Consider the following 23164-nt stretch of genomic DNA (forward strand, 5'->3'; position numbering starts at 1 on the left):
GATAATGTATTAGCAAGAAGGAAATATCATCTGTATACTATTTTGTCACCTGCAGACCCTTGAGCGGCGTTGTCTGGAAATGGAGGAGAATCTGGCTGGTAAAACCAAGGTGATAGAGGCACTACAGACAGAGATAACTGAGAAGGAGCATTCCCTGGCTGATCACCAGACTAGCATGACATCAGTGGGGGAGAAGCTGGGGATCGCTAAGGAACAGATGAGAGCCATGCAAGAACAGTTTGCAGACAGGGTATGATAGGGGGCTAGGGGAGCATCAATGTGTATATCAAATATTTTAGTGAAATACCAATCAATAATTGACGAAGTGTGATCTTTGCTGACATGTTGTTTCAATAGCATGTCAGTCCCTTTGCATGGCTCATTTTGTGTGTTCCCTCCCCTGTTGGTCATTCATAATTATCTAGGTTCATATACACGTGAAAGATTTATTTCCTGGGCTTGATATATTCTGTATTCATACATTGTACATTATGAGTTTGAGGCAACTTCAGGGTAGAGGTGTTACAAGTAATTACAATTAGGGGCTGACTTATCTTCAGCTATGAGCAATTCTCGCTTTGGGAATGATTCTACAAAAAAGGCATTTGTTCCATATACCACAATGTCTCACAGTAGATCCTGATTATTTGATTGAGCAATATAAAGTTTTTTTCTGAAACTCAATGATATTCACCATGTTTATTGGAATGTGTGATAAAGTATGACTGTCACAGTGATGACATCATATTTTTTTCTATATAATTACTTTAAATTCAGTTGTTGTGTTCTTTTTACTTGCCATTGTGGAATGTTTTGATGACCGAAGGGCAAAGTTAGTTTTGGACACAAGTTGTCAGTAAGATATAGTATCTATGATGTTTGGCATGCATATATTCATAACTTGGTTTGGCACAATGCAGCCTTAAACTTCATCATGGCAGTGACTAAAGTGTAAATTTCATCACTGTTCTCATTGTACATATGACTAATTCTATTCATGGCTTTTGTTCTCATTTTTTCATTATCTAAGGAGGAGGAGTGGAAGAAAGAAAAAGAGGAGATGGAGTCTGAGCTGAAGAAGACGGTAGAAGTCAGAGAAAAGTGGGAGTCAGAACTGTCAGAGAAATCAAATGCCATATCAGCTCTTCAGACAGCCCTCAGTCAATATGAGACAGCTTACCAACAAGCCAGCAGCCAGTACTCTACACTGGCTCAGAGCTTTGAACAGGTTCGAGAGGAGCTGGGGCAGACACGCAATCAGTTAGAATCATTGAATGCAGACAAAGAGAAGGCAGAACTTGAAGGACAGGAGAAGGTCAAGAGTAGTGAGGCAGAAAAGACACAACTGGAAGACAAAATTAGAGCTCTGGAGAAAGAGATGGAGAGGACTAAATCAGAGAAAGAAGAGGAGATGAGGAAAGCTGGTACAGAGAAACAAGAAATGGAAGAGAGATTGCTGGACATGACAACCACACTGGAAGCTGGTCAATCAGAGCTGGATGGAGCCAGGGCTGAAGTCAGGGAGATGAAGCACAGAGAGGAGGAACGTGACCGCATCAGTGAACAAGGGAAGGAAGGATTGGAGACTAGGATACAGGATTTAGAGGAGGAGGTGGAGAAAGGGAGAATAGAACTGAGAGAGAAGGAGGAGGAGATTGCAGATTTTAAATCCAAGGCAGAGGAGAAATTCAACAAACTCAAGAACCAGGCCAAGAACAAGGTCAAGGCCCTGGAAGAAGAATTGCAAGGCTTGAAAAAGGTTTGTAAGTCCTCTTTTTACATATACACCACAGACATAGATTTGTGATTTCTGTACCATTACAACTGTTTGAAGACTGTGTTCTCTTTCCCCCTACCCCCTCAATCTCTCTCTCTTGAAACCATCTTTGTGGCAGAATACCTCGTATGCCCTGAAAAAAAAAATGTTGCCATTTCTATCTGTCTTGTTGTTGCTGTGTAAATGAGACTTAGAAGATACTTAACAAAGATAAGGTAATGTCACATGTGTAGCTTCACTGATACCATTGTGTGACTTTCACCAACAGTGTTGTCTACTATAAAAAAAAATGATACATTCCGATCAAATTTACAGTGACAGTCATGCAGTACTTTACCTTACCTAATCACAGTTCAAGAGCTCGACAGTAGCTGTAAGATATTGGCCAGTGGCAGCACTATATTACTTTGGCATACTTTGGTTATGGAGTCTGCTTTAAAGACACCCAGTCGCGAGGATACATGGACATATTTCAGCCGCGGGCGGCAGCACGTAAACTCGCTTCCGAAGTTGCTACGAAGCGAAATGTGTGTGTGCGCAAGACATCCCTAAAGCAATGTATCGCGCTATAGTATCTCGATTGCTCGCGATCGCTTGCTGAGCGCGGGACAGTACGTTTTGTGTATTGTGAGTGATGTTCGCATGAGCTAGTAGCTAGCTGCGTATACTTCGTACGACTACGCATTCTCTTCATCGCATCGTCGATCGTCGTCACTCGTCAACTATACTGTAATCATCAGATCAGATCAGATTAGTGAGTGCAGACCACATTATAATAGATAGGGTGGCCATCATGGACGATGACACATCGTCATGGGTAGCGGATATTACCGCCGAGTTGTCTATTCTGAACGCGGACGATTGGGTCGGAGACCCTGCCTGTATCATGTACTTGCCCTGGCGTGTGTACATAAATTCAGGACGGGGAAGCGACTGTGCCCGTGCAGGGCCAACGGCCAACGGCCACAGTTGCACTGCACATTTATGCAGTATTTTTGCACTCTTCATTGTTTTACTAACTAATATGAAGAAGGTGAGCGTTGTATCACCTTCCTGGAATATACTATATGTAAGAAGCAATGCCGAAACCCTTTCATTTGACTAGGTAAACTCACAGTTATAGTTCTGTCAGCTTAGCCTGGTGTGAATAATCTTTAAAAAAAAGACACACACACACACAAAGTGAACATTAAAACTCATAGATAAGTACATGACAAATAAGATGTAATGCCTTCTTCAGACAGGAGCATAAAGAAATTATTGTCTATCTCCCTCTTACACAAACAAACAGAACACTATTGTCTCAACAATACAGTGTGAAGGATAACCATTATAAATAAACCTATCACAGGTATCAGTATTTGAGGTTATGTGTGAAAAATGCCCTACAAATTAATGAAAATCGCGGACAGTAGACCTTTGTCCATAGTCAACTCAGTGTAACATCGCAAAGCCATTGTAATGGGTTAGCTTTCTACCAAACACTGATTAAAATACCAATCAGAGGCGTACCTTTGATCAACAAATAAGGGATGTGCCACGGATACCAATTAATCGTACTTGATGAAGCTCATACCTGTACATATTAGCATGTTACAAACTGATAGGTTCATATTGCCCCTTGACCTATGACCAATATCTGTATTAGAATTAAAACGATGGATTCTTATGAACTGTTGTTCATCAACAACTTCCACACCAATCAACATCCCTATTAGACACTCCTATATGAAGATGTGAAGGTAAATAAAACTAACTTTCACGTACAAGGGTATTGTACGTACACTACTGTAACTCTGTAGTTACTACACTGACCTGACACTGTCGGTGTAACCAAACTTTAACGAATTTCAACTGTTAAGGATCAATTTTTTTTTCTTCAGAATTTACATTTCAACATACTTGTAGAAATTCACATGAAAAGATGTACACTTCACTGGATCACTTGAATTTGGTTTCAAATTATTGGACCAAATGCATTGGAAGTTTGACTATAAATGCAACATAGATGCCTGAAACTTTTGCCAAGCTTATGAAAATTACAATCTTTATCAAAATTCCTTAACCAAACTTAAAATGTAGGGCCCGTAAATATGATGAAAGAGGAGACTTTGCTATACAGTTAAATCAATGGGGACAAACAGTATTTGAATCGCAGCCATGAAATCTGGCTATGCAAATTTAACCTGGATTGTTGACGCTAGCTGCTCAGGAAAGTGACCTCTCTGTATCTATCTACAGATTCTACATTTGCACATGAAATACTTTAAATTCTCAATACTGTGATGACAAAAAACTTACCACTACTTGCGATTCCCTGACTAATGACATTTGCTGCCTACTGCTGGGTCAGTTTTTAAGAAGCGATAAACTGACCCAGCAAAAAAACTGACCCAGCAAATGTCATTTCGATTACGGCGTTATCATAATTTGACATAAATGAGAACTTAGAGAAGTTTTTCGCGGAATTATACATAGAAAAATAGGCCTACTTGTCGATGAAACGCAAAGGCCCTAGCAGTTAAAGATAGATTAGAAAAAGTCATTCCACTTCAATCATTGATTCATGTAATAGACTTCTAACGTTACTTACACATCATCTGGATCTGGATTCCTTGAAGTTGTTGACTTGGCAGGGTTCGAAATTGGCAATGGTCCGCTGGCCATTGGCCACCCAAAATCACGTCGGACTAGCTAAAAATCATAAAATTCTGAAGTAACTAGTCCGTCTGGCTAGCCAAAATATTGCTTCAGTGTCAAAATTGATTCTAAGTAGTCCGTTTGGCTAGTCAAAAAAAAAGTTAAATGCGACCCCTGCTTGGTCAGCTGGGGTTGCTTGATTGGCGTAAGCCGTGGCATTACAATTCCACCGTGCATGCCGTAACACGAATTTGCACATTCTAAATTCCTGCAAAACTGTTCATGCAACTCCAGCAAGTGGAAAGCAAATTTTTCATCGGCACGCTGACGCTGAAGCTTCCCCCTCTGCCACTGGTCTCTTACTCGTCCTAAGCAGGGAGGTGAGAGGAAACCTCCCTGTCCTAAGCATGCTAAGAACACGTCTCTCTGCGTTCTCCACTCGTCGATAGCGTCAAACAAGTAGATACGTTTTACTCGAGTTGGACGGCTGTTTTGATCTCCATTGTGAGGTTTAATTACTAAACCAAAGCCAAGGCTAATCCGAAACAGTAAACGCATACCACACACATTATTGATATTGACATACCGGTACCGACGACTTTACACCAACTTTGTTATGTTCCGATCCGGCCCAACATACTGTAACACAGCTGACGCAGCAGACAATTGCCAATGAGATCAAAACAACCCGCCATATGGCAATGAGCATTGTAACTTGCTATACATGAAGTTTAGAGTTTTAATATTTCTTCATCAAAGCATATCTATAAATACCAAATATTAAACAACGTAATATATGAATGATTTAAAATATTGTTATATAATATTTTCAGACATTTTAAAATATTATTGCTTAGATTGCTGAAATTGGCACCATAGTGCAAATAAACAGAGACTGCAGCCAGATACGTACGTACGTACACCACACAGCTCTACTGTTGTGTCGCGACGGGGACCCGTAGGAGAGATTTTCATGCACATGGCTGTTGTGCGGTTTTGTGCGTGCACCCATTCGGCCCCATTCGGTAGGTATTCGGGCGTCCATGTTGAAATTACAGTGGACGGCTCGCACGGCTCTCGTGCCCCATCTGGTTTTCGCTGGTGCGCTGCGTAGCGTCGTGTTCGGCATTCGGTACGTACGGGGGTACAATAACGGGAGGAGCAGCTTGTCGTGCTTTTCTACTGAGCTGCGAATCGCCTGCGACGACCGATTGCCTTTAAGTACAGGCATACAATTGTATCTTCATAGTTTTCCTATTGATATCAGCCAATATCATGATATGCCTTATGCAAGAATGTATCTAAAATGCTGTCTAAAATGACTCAAACAATAATTCAAATCACAGTCCATATGAAAATATTTTTATGAGTATTGGGTTCCGCCGCAAAGCAGTGGTGTGTTGGTCAGAGGAAAGCAAGAGGAGAAGTCTAATGAGGTATCCATGGATAAAGATCCTACATTAGTGAAGAAAAACTATTGGAATCCACTGGTGCCACACCAGCATTGAAACCGAAGGTTCGAGGGTGAATCGGCTGGAGGATTGCAGCTGTTCATAGGCCTGTCCTACAAGCCATTTGTAGTTTCTCCTTCAAAGTTACTTGTTAGTGAAGTTCCTCTGCCATCTAGACAAAACTTGTGATATGTGTTTACATCCGCTTTTCATTATTATACAAAAAAGAAATAATGGGCAAAACTTGATGATTTCTTTGTGTAGCTGTAAGATATTGGCAATCATGCATAGAAATGTACTGCAGGTGATGTAAAAGACCCAAAGTAGGCAGCACAACGAGATTTGCACCCGCTAATTCTACAGCACATCAACCCTCCAAATCAAACATTTGATAAAGTGCCCTCTTGTTGCTATTATATCGATCCCTCAAGTTAATACATCGACAGCTTAGTAGTGCTTTGTGTATGAAGGTCAGGAAAGTTTGAAATGCTGATGACATGAGCAAGAACTGTATCTTCATTTGTTGTATTTGCATGAGACAGAAAGAGAAAAAAAAATAAGAAGAAAAGATCAAAACCAGACAAGCTCTTAAAATCACATGCAGCAGTACAGTTACACAAGGGGAAGTTTAAGAACTCATGCACACACACAAACCATGCACATATAACATAATCCTTTCATGCTCTACCCAGCAATCCAGGTGATTGCCTTTACAAGAAATGAGTAACAGGTGTCAGGATTAATTGTTTCCATGGTTCTTTGGAATGACTTGATCTCCAGCATAGTAGGTGATATCTATTCATCTCAGACATACTTAAGTGTGCTTTTCAGGTATGTGATTACATGAAGATAAAAATATTTGCATATTCATAACTTTGAAGATATGCAACCATTGGCAGTCTGGGAATGTGATCCACAAGGCAAACAATGCAACACATTTTACATCATTAGGCAGAGTGTATCCACATGTGTTTCCTTGCATGTCATACACTGTATGTTGTGCATAGAGTTCTGCTATATGTAAGGGAGCTCAACAGTGAGCACCCATGTGCTTCACCAGTATGTGGACTGTATATATCATTTTGAAAATTCTCAAGTTTCTGTGGATTTCTGGAGAGACTCTAGTGACATATTTAGTCAGACCAGGCATGGAGAGTCACTGTACATATGTGTTCTCTCAAATGGATCACCAGCAGTCTGAGGTTAGAGTGTAATGTGTTTTGGTGAATTCTCTGCACTATTCTAGACTCTGATGGTGTGTGTATTCCTGTTTTGGCGGACAGGTTTCAGAAAATGAGGCAGATATTTATTTGTGACATTGTTTATCCTGCATTTGTTGTAGGGACAGTCAAATGAATGTTAAGTTCTTTCAAAGGATTTAAGTTTGTAATATGTGTCATCTTCCTTCCCCAAATCATCTTATTGGATGAGTTCGCTGATGCTGATTTGTGTAGAAATGTTCAAATGCTCGATGGCTTGTTTCTCTATGTGTTTGGACCTGAGTAACAATGCCATCTATCCACCAGGAGCCACAATCTCTGAATGCTAAAGTTGAATCACACAAACATGCTATCACTTACACTTAGATTACAAAAACACTCTTGTGTACTTCACTGTAAGACATTAAAGGTGATTTTGGTACTCTACAAAAATGTTAAGATGTCAGAGGTCTTTCAAATATTTTGGTTAGCAGCAGTTCTGTTTTACTTTGGTGTTGAAGCTGCCGACTGAAATTTTTCAAATCTTTTTATTTCGCTTTTGTGTGTGCCTAGATGAGTTAATTTGTAATAAACGATAGACAGTGACTATAGAATGTCTAGTTAGTTCATGCAGGGGTCCCCCCCCCCCCCCCAACACACACTTTTAGTTGATTTCAGGTGGCTGGAAATGGACATTCCTCCTCTAACATTCACCCAACAGTCACCAAAATATAACAACAAACAGCTAATAGTACATGTGAAAACCTTGTGAGAGAATGAGTTAAATCTCTGATACACACACATTACAGTAATCTGTCAGGATTTTTTAATTGTTGTGCAGCATACATGTATCTGCAAGTGGTTGACAAGTTTATTGGTGGTGATCACTGAACAGTTGGTTGTATGCAGATATTTTTGTAAGGTGTCAATTCATAGACCTCAAATCCTTATATCTCCAAACAACCTTTACTTAGTTATGGAACACAATTTCAGGCAAATTATGAAGTTGAACATGCTTGTGCAATGTGCATTAATGTACACATGAACTATAAGTCATTCAGTGACTCAATGGAGCATGAGTGTTAGCCCTGTTTTTAATGCTGTATATTGTAACATGAGTTTTTTAACACTCGCAGTGCAATTCATCACAAAATCTTTGAAAAATATGTAATCTTAAATTTTAAACTCTCTTGTGATTCTACTTTCCACCATCCACCTTTTGAATAAAAAATACTGTCCAACTTAATTATAAATTTCTTGCAGTAAGGACACATGCCTTACTTACCACTTAGTGGGAGAGAAGGCAGGTGTTGGGACCTTGTTATCAAAAGCTGATAGAGTACATACTTACCTACATGTCAGCAGTATTCACTTATACTGCATCTGTGTGATATTTACAGTGTAAATAAAGATGGGAGATTGATCAATATTGTAGGCACATTTCTGCCGTCGAACACAATGTACACCATACATTGAATCTGTGTTGGTACACAGTGGGACTTGTGAATGCCTGCAGGAGGTGTGCAGAAAATAGTATCCTATGTAAACTGCGCTGGGTTGTAAGTTGTTCAATCTATTTTTGCCTGTTACTTGATCAGCCTGTTAAACAGCATAGTGTATTCATACATGTGTTTAATTGTTAGAAACTGATGAACTGCTCTGTTACTGTAAAATTTCTATTTGAGGATTGCAACCTTCTCTTGGTTTTGAGTGCTTGTGAGATTTGGGAAAAAATATTTCACACTTATGGAGTGTCATGCCATGCAATTTGCACTTGAAATTGTGAAAAATTGTGAAATTGTGACAAAGAACATTGGACTTTAGTGCCACGTCGTTACTGCAGTATTTCATCAAGGCAGAGGTTTTATTTGCACTTGTTTATGTAGCTGCTTGTATAATTGTGGCAACGGCTTCATTCTGTGAAGCTGTATGCTCATAGCCCTAAAGACTAGCGTACTGCCAGAAAACAATGTGTCATTTCTCTGGTTCCAACTTATGGCAGACATTTCTACATTATGAACGGTTGATTCAAAGAGTCCCAAGAAGCTATCTCGAAACCATTATACACTGTATTTGTATTAACATTTGTATCTCTCCTTCTGTCTGTCTATCTGTCTGTCTGTCTGTCTATCTCGGTCAGTTAGTCTGTCTGTTTGTCTGTCTGTCTGTCTGTCTGTCTCTGTCTTTCAATATGTTTATGAGATATCCAACAATATACAAATGCAAGAAGTTGTTATTCCTTTGCTGCTTTCCTTTGTAACAGGTGGATGCTCTGGTTGAGGAGGTGACAGACCTTAAGAACAAGGTGGCTGAGCTGGAGGATGAGAAGGGTCATCTACAGCTGAGACTGGTGGACTTTGATGAGACCAAGGCTCAAATAGGTATAGTGTACATGGGATGGCATTAAACATTCAGAAATTATTTCATTCTTCCTGAGATGTCCTGGTTTGATTGCTCTGCATCAATCAGTCAGTGCCTTTAGTGGAAGTCTTTCCAAGGTGAAAGTAGAAAAGGAGAAACGTATCCCACGTGACAGCAAGAACACCAATAATATTTTCATGCCATTTCATTTGATGCACTGCTATACTTGTATTCAGTGTGACGGTACTTAATCTCACCGTGTGCTCTTCAGTGAGAATGTAGATAGGTCATATGACAGCTGTGGAGGTAGTGTTAGAGGGAGATAAACACTCCTTTAAAGACTGCTTACCATCAAGCCAAAAAAGAGTATTGGCCATTACAAACATGCAATTATAATCCACATGGGAAAGCAGTGTACATAGGAGAAATTTCTCCTGCAAGATCAACAGTGCTTGAACTCGGGGTAAGTCTCTCATATCCATGCAAGTTGCAGCAACATTGGGCATATGATTATATAGAAAGCTGTGGACATTGGAATATTAGTAAAGTCAATTTACTTTTTATGTAGTAGGCATTACGAAGTGGTCATCATCACTTAACAAGGGCAGTGGCTACAGACACACATTAATCATGTGAGTGAAATGTCACTTATTTGACAAAAAAAAAGCATAGTTGTGCGTACCCCAGCCAAACAAAGTGCAAAGGGGAAAATATGAATCAGAGTGTAGTCAGTCAGTCAGGCGGCGGGTGGGCAGTTTTACTGTTGCAAATGTTGCAGATCTAAACTTCTCCAATTTTCAAGCAATTCAAAAGAAATATGGCACAGATGTGAAACTCAATGTCAAATTTTGCAAGACACATTTTTAACAGTAGGGGAAAGTGCATTGCCATGGCAACAGGACCAGCCTCAAAATCAGGTAAAAGGTTTGCAGATTAACTACTTGGTTAGTTTTTTTCAGCCATTCACAAGAATATGGAAACACTTGAACAAGTTGATGCAAAATTATGCAGGACAAATTTGTAAGAGTGGCAGAAAAGGCATTGCCATAGTGACGTATTATGGCACCAAATCAGGAAAAAGCCTTGCAAATCAAAATTTTCAAGTTTGTAAGCGATTCAAAAGAAATTTGGTGCTCTTTGTGGTTATGTAAAGTTGTGTGGACATATATTTTTAGAGTAGTGAAAAGTGTGTTGCCATGGTAACATCACATTATTAGATGGTGGTATCAATTCAGTGATATTTTTAGTTTCTTCATAGCATCACTTAAGTTACTCTGCATCCTCTGGGACAGAGGATTCCCTTGCACTTTTCAACAACAAAAAAATATTCATTTCATTTCCCATTTTAAACAAACCAATTTTGTACAACTTTGTCTATACTTCATGGCTGTTTTTGTAAACAAAGGCTTCTATAGTGTTTTCCACTAGCTTAGCATAATGGAGTCGAATGGGGCCTGAGCTTTCGATCCTAGCAGAATCTTCATCAGAGGCAAAATGACAAACAGGCAGGGAAAGCAATCACAAATTTATAAGGACTACAGACAACAAGAACAGTCAGGGGAGGGCTAGGGACACAGAACAAAGAAAACAAAAGGGATGCATTGGAAGTCATGGGCAAGGAGCCCAACAAGTATAAAGGGTGGGGGATTAAAGCAGGAAGGTGGACAGACAATAGGCAGAGGTGGGTGAGTGATGATCCCAAGGATCATGGGGGCAACCTGTGAAGGATGTGGATGAATAGGGAGGCAACATCAAACAAAGGGATAAAGAATAGGGAAAGAGTGAAATAGCAACAGCATGAATGAAGGGGTGAGGGGCTGAACAAGCAGTGTGCCCTAACCTGGTGTACAAAGATAGGCTACAAAATGAAAGTGAGAGTCAACCAACAAGAGCAAGTTACTATATAATAATGATAATAATTATGCCTAGCATAATCTAAACTGCTGGTATTCTAAATCATCGTGAAACCACATGTTAATGCAATGACACAATATTAAAGCTTCTTTTTTTTTTTACATGTACTTCTAGAGAAATCTTGAAAAAGGATCAAATGACATCTCTCGACATAATGTAGATGATACAACTTAAAGAATAAAGGGAATTCAAACAGCAAAAAAAGTATGCATATACATACAATTCTGAATGTAACGTTGTATATACCACTACGTGTGTTAGTGTGATTTACATCATAACATATTAGTAGGTAGCTGATGTTGGTACAGTGTGTCATTCCACCTTTAGTTAGGAGATGAGTTGTTTGTGATGGCTGAGCAGCACATGTAAATATTGCTATATTCTATCCAATCTATCGTGTGTATCAGAGAGTTTGGAGAAGACTATCTATTCTATCCAATCTATCGTGTGTATCAGAGAGTTTGGAGAAGACTATCTATTCTATCCAATGTATCCTGTGTATCAGAGAGTTTGGAGAAGACCATTGAGGAAGGAGAGGAAAGGAAGAAAAAGATGGAGGAAGAAAAGACTGAGCTTCAGACTATCATCCATCAGGCAGAGGAGAAGAAGATGGAGCTAGAGGAAAGAATCTCTCAACTTACAGCTCAGGTTGAACAGGTTAGAGGGGAAAAAGCTTCGGACTTTACAGATTGCAATGCTACAACAAAGTCCTCAACTGCTTTGCTTTATTGTTGAAGGAGGAGATTATTTACCTTGAACTCTCAGTGAGCAGAGTGTAGAGTTTATCATATGCCTGCATGACAGCAAGTTTTAATGGAAATGTATCGCAAATAACTCTCACACAGGAAACTGAAAAAATGTATACATAATCCCACAAGTTCTTGCATTTTGGGCCACTTTTCTGTTAAAAATGTGGTTTAAATTGTCTTTTTAGGATTGGTAGCCATTTGACCAAGTGATGAAGAATTGATAGAATATGTTGTAAAATATGATTTATTACAATAAATTTTGTATTTTTTTTTTGTTTTAACTCATAGCATGTGAAGCTAGAGAGTGTTTACCTGACTAATGTTTGCCAACAAGACAACATGTTTAATTTGATGCCTTTTGATTAATATGTATGTTAGCTGAAAAAGTCATCACATGTCATCTGTATCATCTCACTGTAACATTACATAATCCCCCTTCTGGTCATCCTTTCTGAGGTCTCTTTGTTTCTGATCTTCTATACTCCTGTCTCTCCATCCATGCTCTGGTAAAGCTATGTAAAGACCTGTAGTCATTCCATTTTCTGTACCGCCTACCCTTTTTGTCTCATAACGACATTGTATACATCTTTGCTAGTGAATGAACACTTGGCTTGCTGTGACACTTACTTCTCAAGCCACACACAACCACTTGTCTCTCAAATTATTTTGTCACCAGGTGTAGATTACAGAAGTGAGACTCTGTCTCTTCATAGATGTTTCTCCAAAGAGAGAAACGGCAAAGGGTCTTTGCACATTTGTCACTGACATAATGATGTATACATCCTTTGTTGGGTTCCTCCCAGAATCAAGTCAACCACAACCAGGCTGAACAGGACAAGATCAGCAGGCTGAGCCAGGAGGTCGATGACCTTCAGGGCAAGCTGAGTGAAGCTGAAGAGAAGTGCCACCAGGAAGTGAAATGGCGGGTCAGTGTCGAATCTCGGCTGGTGGAGCTCACTGACTATAGAAAATCTTCTCAGTCCAAAATGGTCAGCAACACATTAGAAGACAACGAACCAGTAAAAGTTCCTGCATCCCCCATCAGCCCATCCACCACCCATTCCCCCTCCCCTCTAACTCACTGTTTGACCATCCTTTGTCTTCTATGTTTGCATGTTACATGTCCGTGGCATTGTCAGTATCTATTAACATCATGATAACTTTCACATTTAAACATTCAAATTCTTCTGCATAGACAGAATAGGTACTGGTATTTCTAATTTGGAAATCTATATCCACCTGAAATATGTTATAGCATGACTTGTTCATTACATATAACCTGCATTTGGTTCTTCCTGCACACTACGTTTTCTGTGGACTTTGAAAACAAGCAATGACTGTTTCCTTCTGATAAAAAAAAAGAAAACGCACACACACATAAACATTCGTTGCTAATGGATGTTAAAGACATTTTTGAAGTCAAGTTATCCATAGAAAAAGTGATACTGAAAAAAAAAAGCTTGTAGTCACCCATAGCTAAGACTCTATGATATAATGATGAAGCAATTGATTTGTGATAAAGTATATCCTACACATGCTTCAGAACAGAGAAAAGCATTATTACTAGTTTGAACTCATAGCACATGGGTCAAAAGAACTAGGGATCATGTACCATTCTTAGAGCTTTAATGACAAGACACCTGTAAAATCAGTCCACTTTAGGTGTGCACTCAGTCTTATGTACCTCTATTTATGAGGTTTTACCATTTGTAACTCTTTTGATTTCAACCATGTAATTATAGCTAGCAGTGCGATACATAGGCTCTCTTTATGCTGATTATATGCATGTGTTTTGGACAATGATTTTGTTTTTATTCATAATTTCATGCATGCAGCCTGTCCAGATTCTGTGAACATGTACATGTATTTGTATTGTACCCTCTGTTTTAAATATCCTTCAAAAGTCTATAGCATCCTTAGCAGCGTAGCAAGTACCCTGATTTGACCCAAACACAAAGTTCTCATTGTATATGGCAAGAAAACCAGAAACAAACATTACTGTTGCCTATTACAGCCATCACAAGCACTTGGACAAGTTCTCTAGTGATAGCACATACATAGCTGATATATTGTATAAGTTTTGATCAGCAAAATTTCTCTTCTATTGTCTCTCACTTACAACAACAAAAATGTGTTTAAAGAGAGGACGTAATGAAGTCCTGTTCTGCTATAAAGCAAACATATTGAGGTCATTGGTGATTTAAACATATGCCCTACTATACACTTCATGTGTTACACACTCCTAACATAGCAGACATCTTGTAGTGGTGACATTGTGATAAGGTTATCGGTACATGTGTATGCCATGTGTGCTTTATGAGAGTCCCTGTTTGATAGTTACCTTTTTTTTTTGTCAAGACACTTTTAAACTCCTTTACATGAGGCATCAAGAATTTTCCAAAAATTAGCTCTTTTAGAATATTATATTTCACTAATCTCTCATGACCATTCAGAGTATGGGTATATATTGACAGTGTGTCATGAATTTTTGTTATGGTCATCTCACATTATTCGTGCATGAAAATTGACAAACAGTTGTTTTTCAAACATCTACCTCCTTTGAAAAGATGTGAGAAATGGACAAATATACAAGTAGCTCTATCAGGGCATTTATGATTTATAGTGTGCTTACATTTTATGAATGCACATAATCTAGCATACATGATAGTATAGACATGGTTAATTAAGTTTGTTAAAATGTATTGTCTTTTGTGTTGAAAATATAAATGAATAAGTGCAAAGATATTACAGGAAACGAACTTTTTCTGGGCATTTTCTGTGCTCAGTGTTGACAATGTGTGTGCATGTGCACTGTCAACTTGTTTTTAGTGAGGATATGTTTTTGTTGCTACATTTTCCATTCATATGAAAATGAAATAACATTCATATGTTCCAAGAAACTACAACATGTACATCACTAGGACTGACTAAAATGTGATGGCACACAGTTTGTTTCTGTTTTGCCTAATTACATATGATTTTCTATGTGCAGGTGGAACAAGAGGAGAAAATTGCCTCACTCCAGCAGTCTTTGGATGAATCCAACCAGTCTCAGAAGGACACAGAGATAGCTAGGGTAGGCTTGGCTGATGAGAAGGTTTCCATGGAGCTCAAGATGGTTCAACTTGAGGAAGAGAAAGAGGGTAATTCAACTTTCTTAATAAACTTGTATCAAGGATAGTAGGCCTCACAAGCTCTCATAATTATTTTCACATTTCTCCTAAATTTAGTCTTTCAGGTACCATAATTTGCATTAAATCCAGAAACATGTGCACATAGTCGTTCTTTCAGCTGTTCGTGAAGAGAAAAATCTGAGCTTTCTCATGAAACTGGCATATTATAGTTGGGTACATGATTTTGCTTGTAACAATGTTTCCCTTGTATGTCATGTACCTCATTATAAAGATGGCAGAAGAAGTACCTTTAATGGCAACCTAAGATATCTTTAAAAAGGTACCCATGGGTCTGATAGTGGTTTGCTCCTGCATACTCAAAGCTTATTAAAATTGTGATCATATAATATGTGACCATGTATCACAAAACCAACCAAAAGTTGCATGCCCTGATTTTACTTGAGGATTCAAAATAAGTAAAATGGGTCATCCTAGTCAATCTTGAGTTTTATTAACACTTTTTTTTTGTAGAATAGTATGACTATATATAGGTATATCCCCGAGGCCTCTTTTCATTTCTTAGAAATCCTGTACACAATCTTCACTTTCAACTCTAATAACTGAAAGGATTATGCTACTGCTTTGAAAGTTGGTATTATGGATAGAATGTGTTAATAGAGCATGCTTAATTGCAGCTTAATCTGATAGTCCCTTCATTGTCATTTCTGTAGCGTTTTACACCCTGTCTTTTGTCCCATTCATTGCACTTGTTCCATTCAATGCACAGCTAACAAGGCTTAGTAAGATTTAGTGCTTGAATAGACTATACTTCAGAGACTCTCTTCTCAGTAAACACTTTTCCAGAGTGTGTGCTTTCTTTGCAATATTTGGATAGGTTATGAGAGTGAATTTTAATTGAGTTATACATCATTTTAAGGCTTAATGTCTGCTCTTTCAGAATCTGCCCTTGACTAAAAATCCATGTCTGGCGACTTTCTGTTGGTTTTGTGATGCACGGTCACATATTATGTAATGTGATTGTGCTTATTTTATGTAAATGCATAGTATAGTCTTTGCAAATGTTCAACTGAGCTGGGGGGGGGGGGGGGGGGGGGAACAAATATATTGTAGATATATCGATTGTGGTTGCCTAATATTGTAAATTTTAGCAGCCATTTCCCGGTATTGCTGTATATCATTCTATAACACAGAATGTTGTGTAATGTCGAGAATTAGTGGAAAAATCTTTGCTCATTTTTCCACTTACAAATTATATTCATTTCTGGTCAGTTTCCCTCTGTTTGCAATGTTGAGAATGTTAACATTTGCTCCAAAACTTCATACTGTTAATTAAAGAAAGAGACTGGTTCATAGGAACACATCTAGATATGTTGATTGTGTCTGCTTTTATTTGTTCTCATATCCTGGTCTCTGTCTTTAGTGATCTTACATGATAAAAATTATATGAAATATACCTCCCCTTCAGTAATCTGTGCACTTGAAGTATAGCAAATGTCCTCATTTACCAGGCCTAGAGAAATCTGTCTCCTGTCTGGAGGAGGAGCTGGCTAAGGAACGGAGAAAGATGGAGACCGAGTTCCAGTCCTTGGTGGAGATGGAGCGGGAGAAGGAAGTCCTCCTCAAGGAGCAGGCAAATTGGAAGGAACAGGTGGAGACACTGACCTCTGACCTCACCAGGACTCAGGATACCAAAACTCAGCTAGAAGTGAGTTGATCATGCCCAGTAATGGCTTTTTGAAGAGCATCCCAAGAACTCTTACTTTATTTATGTTCTAAAAGAGATACTACATAGACTAATATTTTGCAAGGTTTTTATTTCGCAAATTTTGCGATTCATTTGTTATTCACAAATTCATAGACACACGAAAATAATAACTCTGATCCCCAACATAAATGTGAAGTGCATGCATACACTGTACATTGCTCCGTTCAGCACTGTACTCCACAGTCATGAATGTAACCACTCGCAAAATTGTCACGAAGTCCCAATTTGCGAAAAATTAAACTCGTTAAATATATGGCGTTTACAGTAGCAAGGGATTCATATGGTCTTTTTTGATAGGGATATTATAGGCCCCCAAAAACCTCTCCTTGAATGAGAAAATGTTAATGGAGAGAGGGATGGAGGTCAATCATTGGTCAAAGGTCAATCATTGGTCAAAGGTCAAGATCAGTGGACTTTAACGTGAAGGGCCATGAACATTTAAGGCACATGTAATGATTGCATGAGAAGCGGAAATAGTCAACTGCGCCACAGTTGAATTACTCCAGTTTTATTCGTAATTACTTGTCTGACTAATTTCATTGGTCAGTTATGGTTTAAGAAGTGTCATATGAGCTTGAGTTTTCAAGGTAAATTAGTCTGCTTCCCACATGTATGGCATTTTATGCCATCAATGACAGTACAATATTTTAGATTCAGATTAAGCCCCTATACACATAGCAAAAAAGAAAATAGCCCTGTGTTGATGCAACAACTAACACATCCCTGGAGTCAACATTAAGTGAGACTATGAGGACATCTGTTTTTTAATGTGTTCTGAAAGGTTGAATTGTTTCTGATTTCTGTCTTCCAGACTGCTGTTGGTGAGTTAAAAGAATCTAATGCTAAGTTGTCTGAGGAGAAGCTGAAAGCTGAAGCCAACATTGAAATGCTTCAGATGGACCTTGAACAAGCTCACTCACACGCTGAGAACCAAAGCTCAATTTTTGCCGCTGAAAAATGCAAGATCGATGCAATAATAGAAAAACAAGAGAAAGAAATTTCAGAGCTGCAGCAAAATTGTCAAGAAAAGGATGAAGACCTGAAAGAGTTGGCAGAAAAAGCTAAGATGGCAAGTTCAAAGTCTGAGACATTGGAGGCAGAAGTGTCTGAAAAGGATTTCAAAGTTGAGTCTTTGCAGACAGTGATAACTCAATTAGAGAGACAAGTACAAATACTGAAAGAAGGGCAGAATGAAGAAGGTCGTAAACATGAATCCAAGATGTCATCACTTCTCAGTCAGATTGAAGAACTGGAAACAGAACTTATGAATAATCAGAGGAGCCAGACGGAGCAGGAAAGAGTGGTAGAGAACTTGAAGAGAGATCTAGAGAAAACAAAAAGTGAGATGAAAGACACTGAGAAAGAGTCAGAGTCCAAACTTGCAAAGTTGTCTGAGGAACTAGATGAGAAGGAGGAGCATGCTAACTCCTTACAAGAGCAGCTCATGACCTCCCTGAAACTTGTACAAGACAAGGAATCATCCTACCAAGAACTCTTGAAGAAAGAGAAAGAAGAGGCTAACAATGTAGAAATGAAACTTAGTCAGGAGATTGCTCACTTGAAGAATGAGTTAGAATCATCTCAAAGGATCTGTGAAGATCTCAGAGAAGAAAAGGAGACATTGGAAAGAGAGATAAAGAGAAATACAGAATCCTCTGATGAATTGTTGAGGAGGAAAGAGGAAGAGCTGAGTGTGCAGCAAATGGAGTCTATGAATGTTATCGATGACTTGAAGAAGAAACTTGAGTTGTCTCAAACTGAAAAGAGCTACCTGGAGGAATCCCAAAGAAAGTTGGAAGTAGAACTCTCTTCACTGAAAGACCAAACTATCCACCATGAAGAGGTGATTGCTTCTATTGAGACAGACAAGAAACAGCTTGAGGTGGCATTAGGTCTTAAAGACTCAAACTTGATGGCAATAAGAGAGAAGCTGGATGAAGCAGTCAGGTACGGTGCTGAACAAGAGGAAATTGTGCAGGCAAAGGATGCATCCCTGACTAGCTTGAAAGAACAAATTCAGGATGTAGAAGAGAGATGGAGCAAAGCTACAGAGAATGTAGGGCAGTTGGAAACAAACTTTGAAAAGTGCTCAGAAGAACTCAATAGTATTAAAGAATTGCTCAAAGAAAAGGATGCGCAGATAGAAACAATGTCACAGGGCAATGAGGAGAGCATTCTGGAAATTAAAAGACTGAGGAAAGCTCTTTCTGAGACTGAAGAGAGCAATCACAATCACAGTGAAGAACTTGAAAGTCTTCGTACTGTTGTTTGTGACAGAGACAATCAGTTGTCCACAATGGCTGAGAAGCTGAGAGATCTGGAGAGTCAAAGCAAAGCTGAATCTACTTCTTCACTTTCAAAATTAGAAGATCTGATGAATGAAAAGGCAGATGAGAAGAAAAAGAATGAAGAGATTCTCCAGCAAATGCAGAATGTAATCACAGAGAAGGAAAATAGAATAACCTCTTTGCATGAGATAGAGTCACAGCTGCAAGACAGTTTACATAAAGAAGCAACATTACAAGACCAGCTAAAAATGCTTGAAAAGCAAGTCGAAGATGAGAAAGAGACTTTGAGCCAAGCAGAGAATAGATGTAGTCAGAGTAAAAAAGAAAAGACTCAGCTTGCTGAAGAGCTAGCTGTTGCAAAAGAACAGATGCAGAAACTTCATCTAGCCTTGAGGGAGAAAGAAGAGGAGATTGTACAAACTCAACAAGTCTTTGACAACCAACAAAGGCAGAAGGAGGAAGAGGTAACAGCCATTCAAGAATCTCTTCAGAAAGCAGCAACTGTAGAAATGGACATCAAGAGTCTCCATGAAGGAGAAAAACAAGAACTTCTGAAAACTCTTGAGACAATGAAAACTGAGCTTGCTGACAAGACAAGTGCCATTGATAAACTAATGGGGAGGACGGCAGAGCAAGAAAAGAATGAAACAACACTGCAACAGAAGCTACAAGAAAAGAGTGACATTCTAGAACAGCTCACTCAGAAGGTCATAGAAAATGAACAGATAGCAGCACAAGAAATTGAAATGCTGCAAGAAAAGCTAGCTCATGCAGAAAATCAGAAAGGTGCCATCACACATGAGATGGAACAACAGATTAAGCAGCTTCAAGAAGCCATCACGGATATCAAGATGGAAAAAGAACAAGTTATGGAAGAGTTGGAGCAGAGGAAGGCAACACTGGAAAAGATTAGCATTCAGCAGGCAGACAGAGAACAACTGTTTAATGAAGAGCTACAGTCCCTTCAGAATGAACTTTCCCACAGTCAGGATGATAAGAGGGTGGCAGATGACAAAAACAATGAGTGGAGAACAGATATGATCAAGAAGTTAAATGACAAAGAAGAAGAAGTGAGTTCCTTACAGGAGGATCTTAAAGTCAGTAGGGACAAGATTGAACATCTCACCCAGCAGGCATTAGAGACTGAAAAAAGACTACAGAGTGAGTTGACCGCTATGTCCACCCACAGTGAGGAGACCGCAGAGCTCATTCAGCAGATTAAAGAACGGGATGAGCGGATAAAACAGACTGATGAAGAAAATGTGGCTGCAAAGTCTGAGCTTGAGAACAGAGCTCATGCTCTACGTGAGAAGCTGAAAAAGGCTGTTGCAGAGGTAAAGCAACTGAGAAATGCAGTGGCTCAGAAAACTACAGAGGCAGAGGAGCTCATGGAAAGGCTTAAGAGTAAGGACGACATAGAAGAGAACCTGAAGATTGTGACTCAGAAAACAAATGAATACCAGAAAGAGCTAGGAAGGATGAGACAAGAATTAGAAGAGAGGGACTTGGCTCTGAAGACCTTGAAGGAAGTGATGATATCTAGAGAAGATGACGTCAAAGATCAGGCAGATGTCCTAACTCAGAAACTAGCAGAGGTGAATGCCAAGATTGATGAACTGAATATGGAGGTAAGGCAGCGGGATGAAGTAATCCAAGACTTGCAGACCACTTTAGCAGAGCGTCAGGCAGCTCTCGAAGGCATGAACCAGAGCTTTGTGGAAAGAGATTCGCTTATTGCCAACCTGCAGGAAGAGCTATCTTCTCAGACTGCCAAGATTGAAGAGAGGAAACAGACTTCAGCTCCTGATGAGTCTGATGGCGTTAAAGATGAAATCGCTAAGCTACAGAAGGAGATTGAACAAGGAAAATTGAAATATGGAAAACTTCTCACCAAAGCCAAAGATGTGAAATCCAAGTTTGAAGCTGCCAACCAGAAAAATAGGGAATTAGAAGCTGAAATTGCAGCCCTGAGGAAAGAGGCTAGTATGAAGGAATCTGCTGCAGTCTCAGAAGCTGAGGAGAAAGAGTCACATGAAGAGCTATTAGAGGTGCTTAGAAAGAATGATGAACTGAATGCTCAGATTTCAACACTAGATACCACTGTCCGAGACAAGGACATGGAAATGAGGAATAAAGAAGTCCAGCTCAGGGATGCCACTAATGAACTCAAAAAGCTTCAGGAAATACTGACTCAAAAGGACATGGAAGTTTCCAACCTTAGGGCTGACTGGGATGTGACCAAGAGTACAATAACTGAGCTGACTGCTAAAGTTGATCAACTCAACTCATCCTTACAGGATTCCCAGGAGAAGAATCAGTTGATAGAGGAGAAGCTGGACAATGAAAGGAGAATGATCAAAGAGCTAATGGACACTTGTCAGATGAAGGAAGAGTGCATCCAAAAACTGGAGGATGATGCTAACGAGAAGGAAAGACTACTAGGTGAGTTCAAACAGGAGTTAGAAATGGAGAAGAAACGGTTTGCTGAAGCTGAAACCCAAGTGAAGGAGACAGATGTGCAGGTTGAGGAGTTGTTAAGATCCATTGAACAGAAAGAACAGATGCTGGAGGAATTAAGGGCAATAGCTGATGAGAAAGAGCAATTGTTTGAGCGTTTGGTGCAAAAAGACGAATTGGTTTCGAGACTCACTGAGGAATTGGCAGTGAAGTCACAGCAACTTGAGGAAGATTCTGGAGAAATGGAGAAAACTGTTACTACACTAAACAAGCATGTGGAAGGTCTTGCAGCAGAGCGTGATTCATCTGTAGAGAGATTACAATTGGTAGAGGCTCAGCTAGCCAAAGTGAAAGAAGAAAATGTTGCATATCAAAGAGAACTTGAGTGCGTGAAAGAAGAGAATGCATCCATCAGTGATAAAGCAAAGTCAGCTGAGGAGTACTCAAGAGAAAAAGAGGCGATGAAGGCACAAATGAATTCCACAATGGAGGAGATGGCAAGGCTCCAGACAGAGAATACTGACATGCACTCTAAACTTGAGGAGCTGCGTGTGGAAAATGCTGGATTAATGGAGAGAGAAGTTGTCCTCAAAGATCAGGTTGACCAAAGAAAGACATCAGTATTGGAAAACGAGGAGCTGGCATTGAGACTGCAGAGAGCTAATGAAGAACTTGTCAGAATTGAACAGGAACTACAGGAGAGCAGGAATGAGGTAAATTATCTAATGTATAAAAATAAATCTAGTAATTAGATAATGAGAAGGTACAGTAGTTTTGTCTTCAAAACTCTGTTGCATAAATCGAGTAGATCTTTTATTGCTTTCCTTAACATGGTAGTACAAGGACACACGAGCAAGAAAATGAAAACCTCTGTGTAAGATATCGTAAGGATCTAATATGAGCATTGATTCAAATCTTTGACTTGGAAGCTATGTGTTCTCTTTCTTTACTGCATTGTCCAATACATTTGGTCTGTGTAGTGATGTGGAATAGCATGAGGTAGCATAATATGTTGAACAAGTTTAAAACATTCTAATGGCTTGATGGATAAGTTGAACTGTGCATAAGAGGTATTGGTGGTATAGCACTGGTATTATGATAATATTATGTTTTGGGAGGGTACCAGAAGGCCCTAAGTTCTGTGTTTGATTCTTCCGCCCCCCCCCCCTTTTCTTTTCAGGTCCGTAACATCCCTTTTGCTTTTTTTTTTTTTTAAAGATGAAAAAAAAAAAGTGCCTTATTTTTATGCATATTGTCAAAAGCATCTGGTATTTGTTTTCTGTTAAATGAAAAATGCTTTGTGACAATTATATTCTGCTTTAAGTTGTCCATCATCTAAGGAGTTTTGACTCTACTGATGCACAAATACCTTCCATTCAATGTGCAATCACAAAATTCCCCCAGTCTTGCCTGGTATTAAAAAGTTTAA

General features: G+C 39.2%; 1 protein-coding gene across 1 annotated transcript in view; it reads left to right on the forward strand.

Annotated features, from left to right (window-relative positions):
• LOC139728442 (uncharacterized) overlaps window positions 1-23164 on the forward strand; it is a 44211-nt gene that overhangs the window by 13167 nt on the left and 7880 nt on the right. Inside the window, exons 8-15 of the mRNA XM_071639384.1 lie at window positions 14-250; window positions 1031-1759; window positions 9331-9448; window positions 11848-11999; window positions 12895-13080; window positions 15084-15234; window positions 16734-16930; window positions 17802-22448. Of these exons, the coding sequence (XP_071495485.1) occupies window positions 14-250; window positions 1031-1759; window positions 9331-9448; window positions 11848-11999; window positions 12895-13080; window positions 15084-15234; window positions 16734-16930; window positions 17802-22448 (6417 nt within the window). The remainder of the gene's footprint in view (window positions 1-13; window positions 251-1030; window positions 1760-9330; window positions 9449-11847; window positions 12000-12894; window positions 13081-15083; window positions 15235-16733; window positions 16931-17801; window positions 22449-23164) is intronic.

This window comes from Diadema antillarum, unplaced genomic scaffold, assembly GCF_040938485.1.
Source record: "Diadema antillarum isolate AM-2024a unplaced genomic scaffold, OU_Dant_1.0 seq00000179_RagTag, whole genome shotgun sequence".
Lineage (NCBI taxonomy): Eukaryota > Metazoa > Echinodermata > Echinoidea > Diadematoida > Diadematidae > Diadema > Diadema antillarum.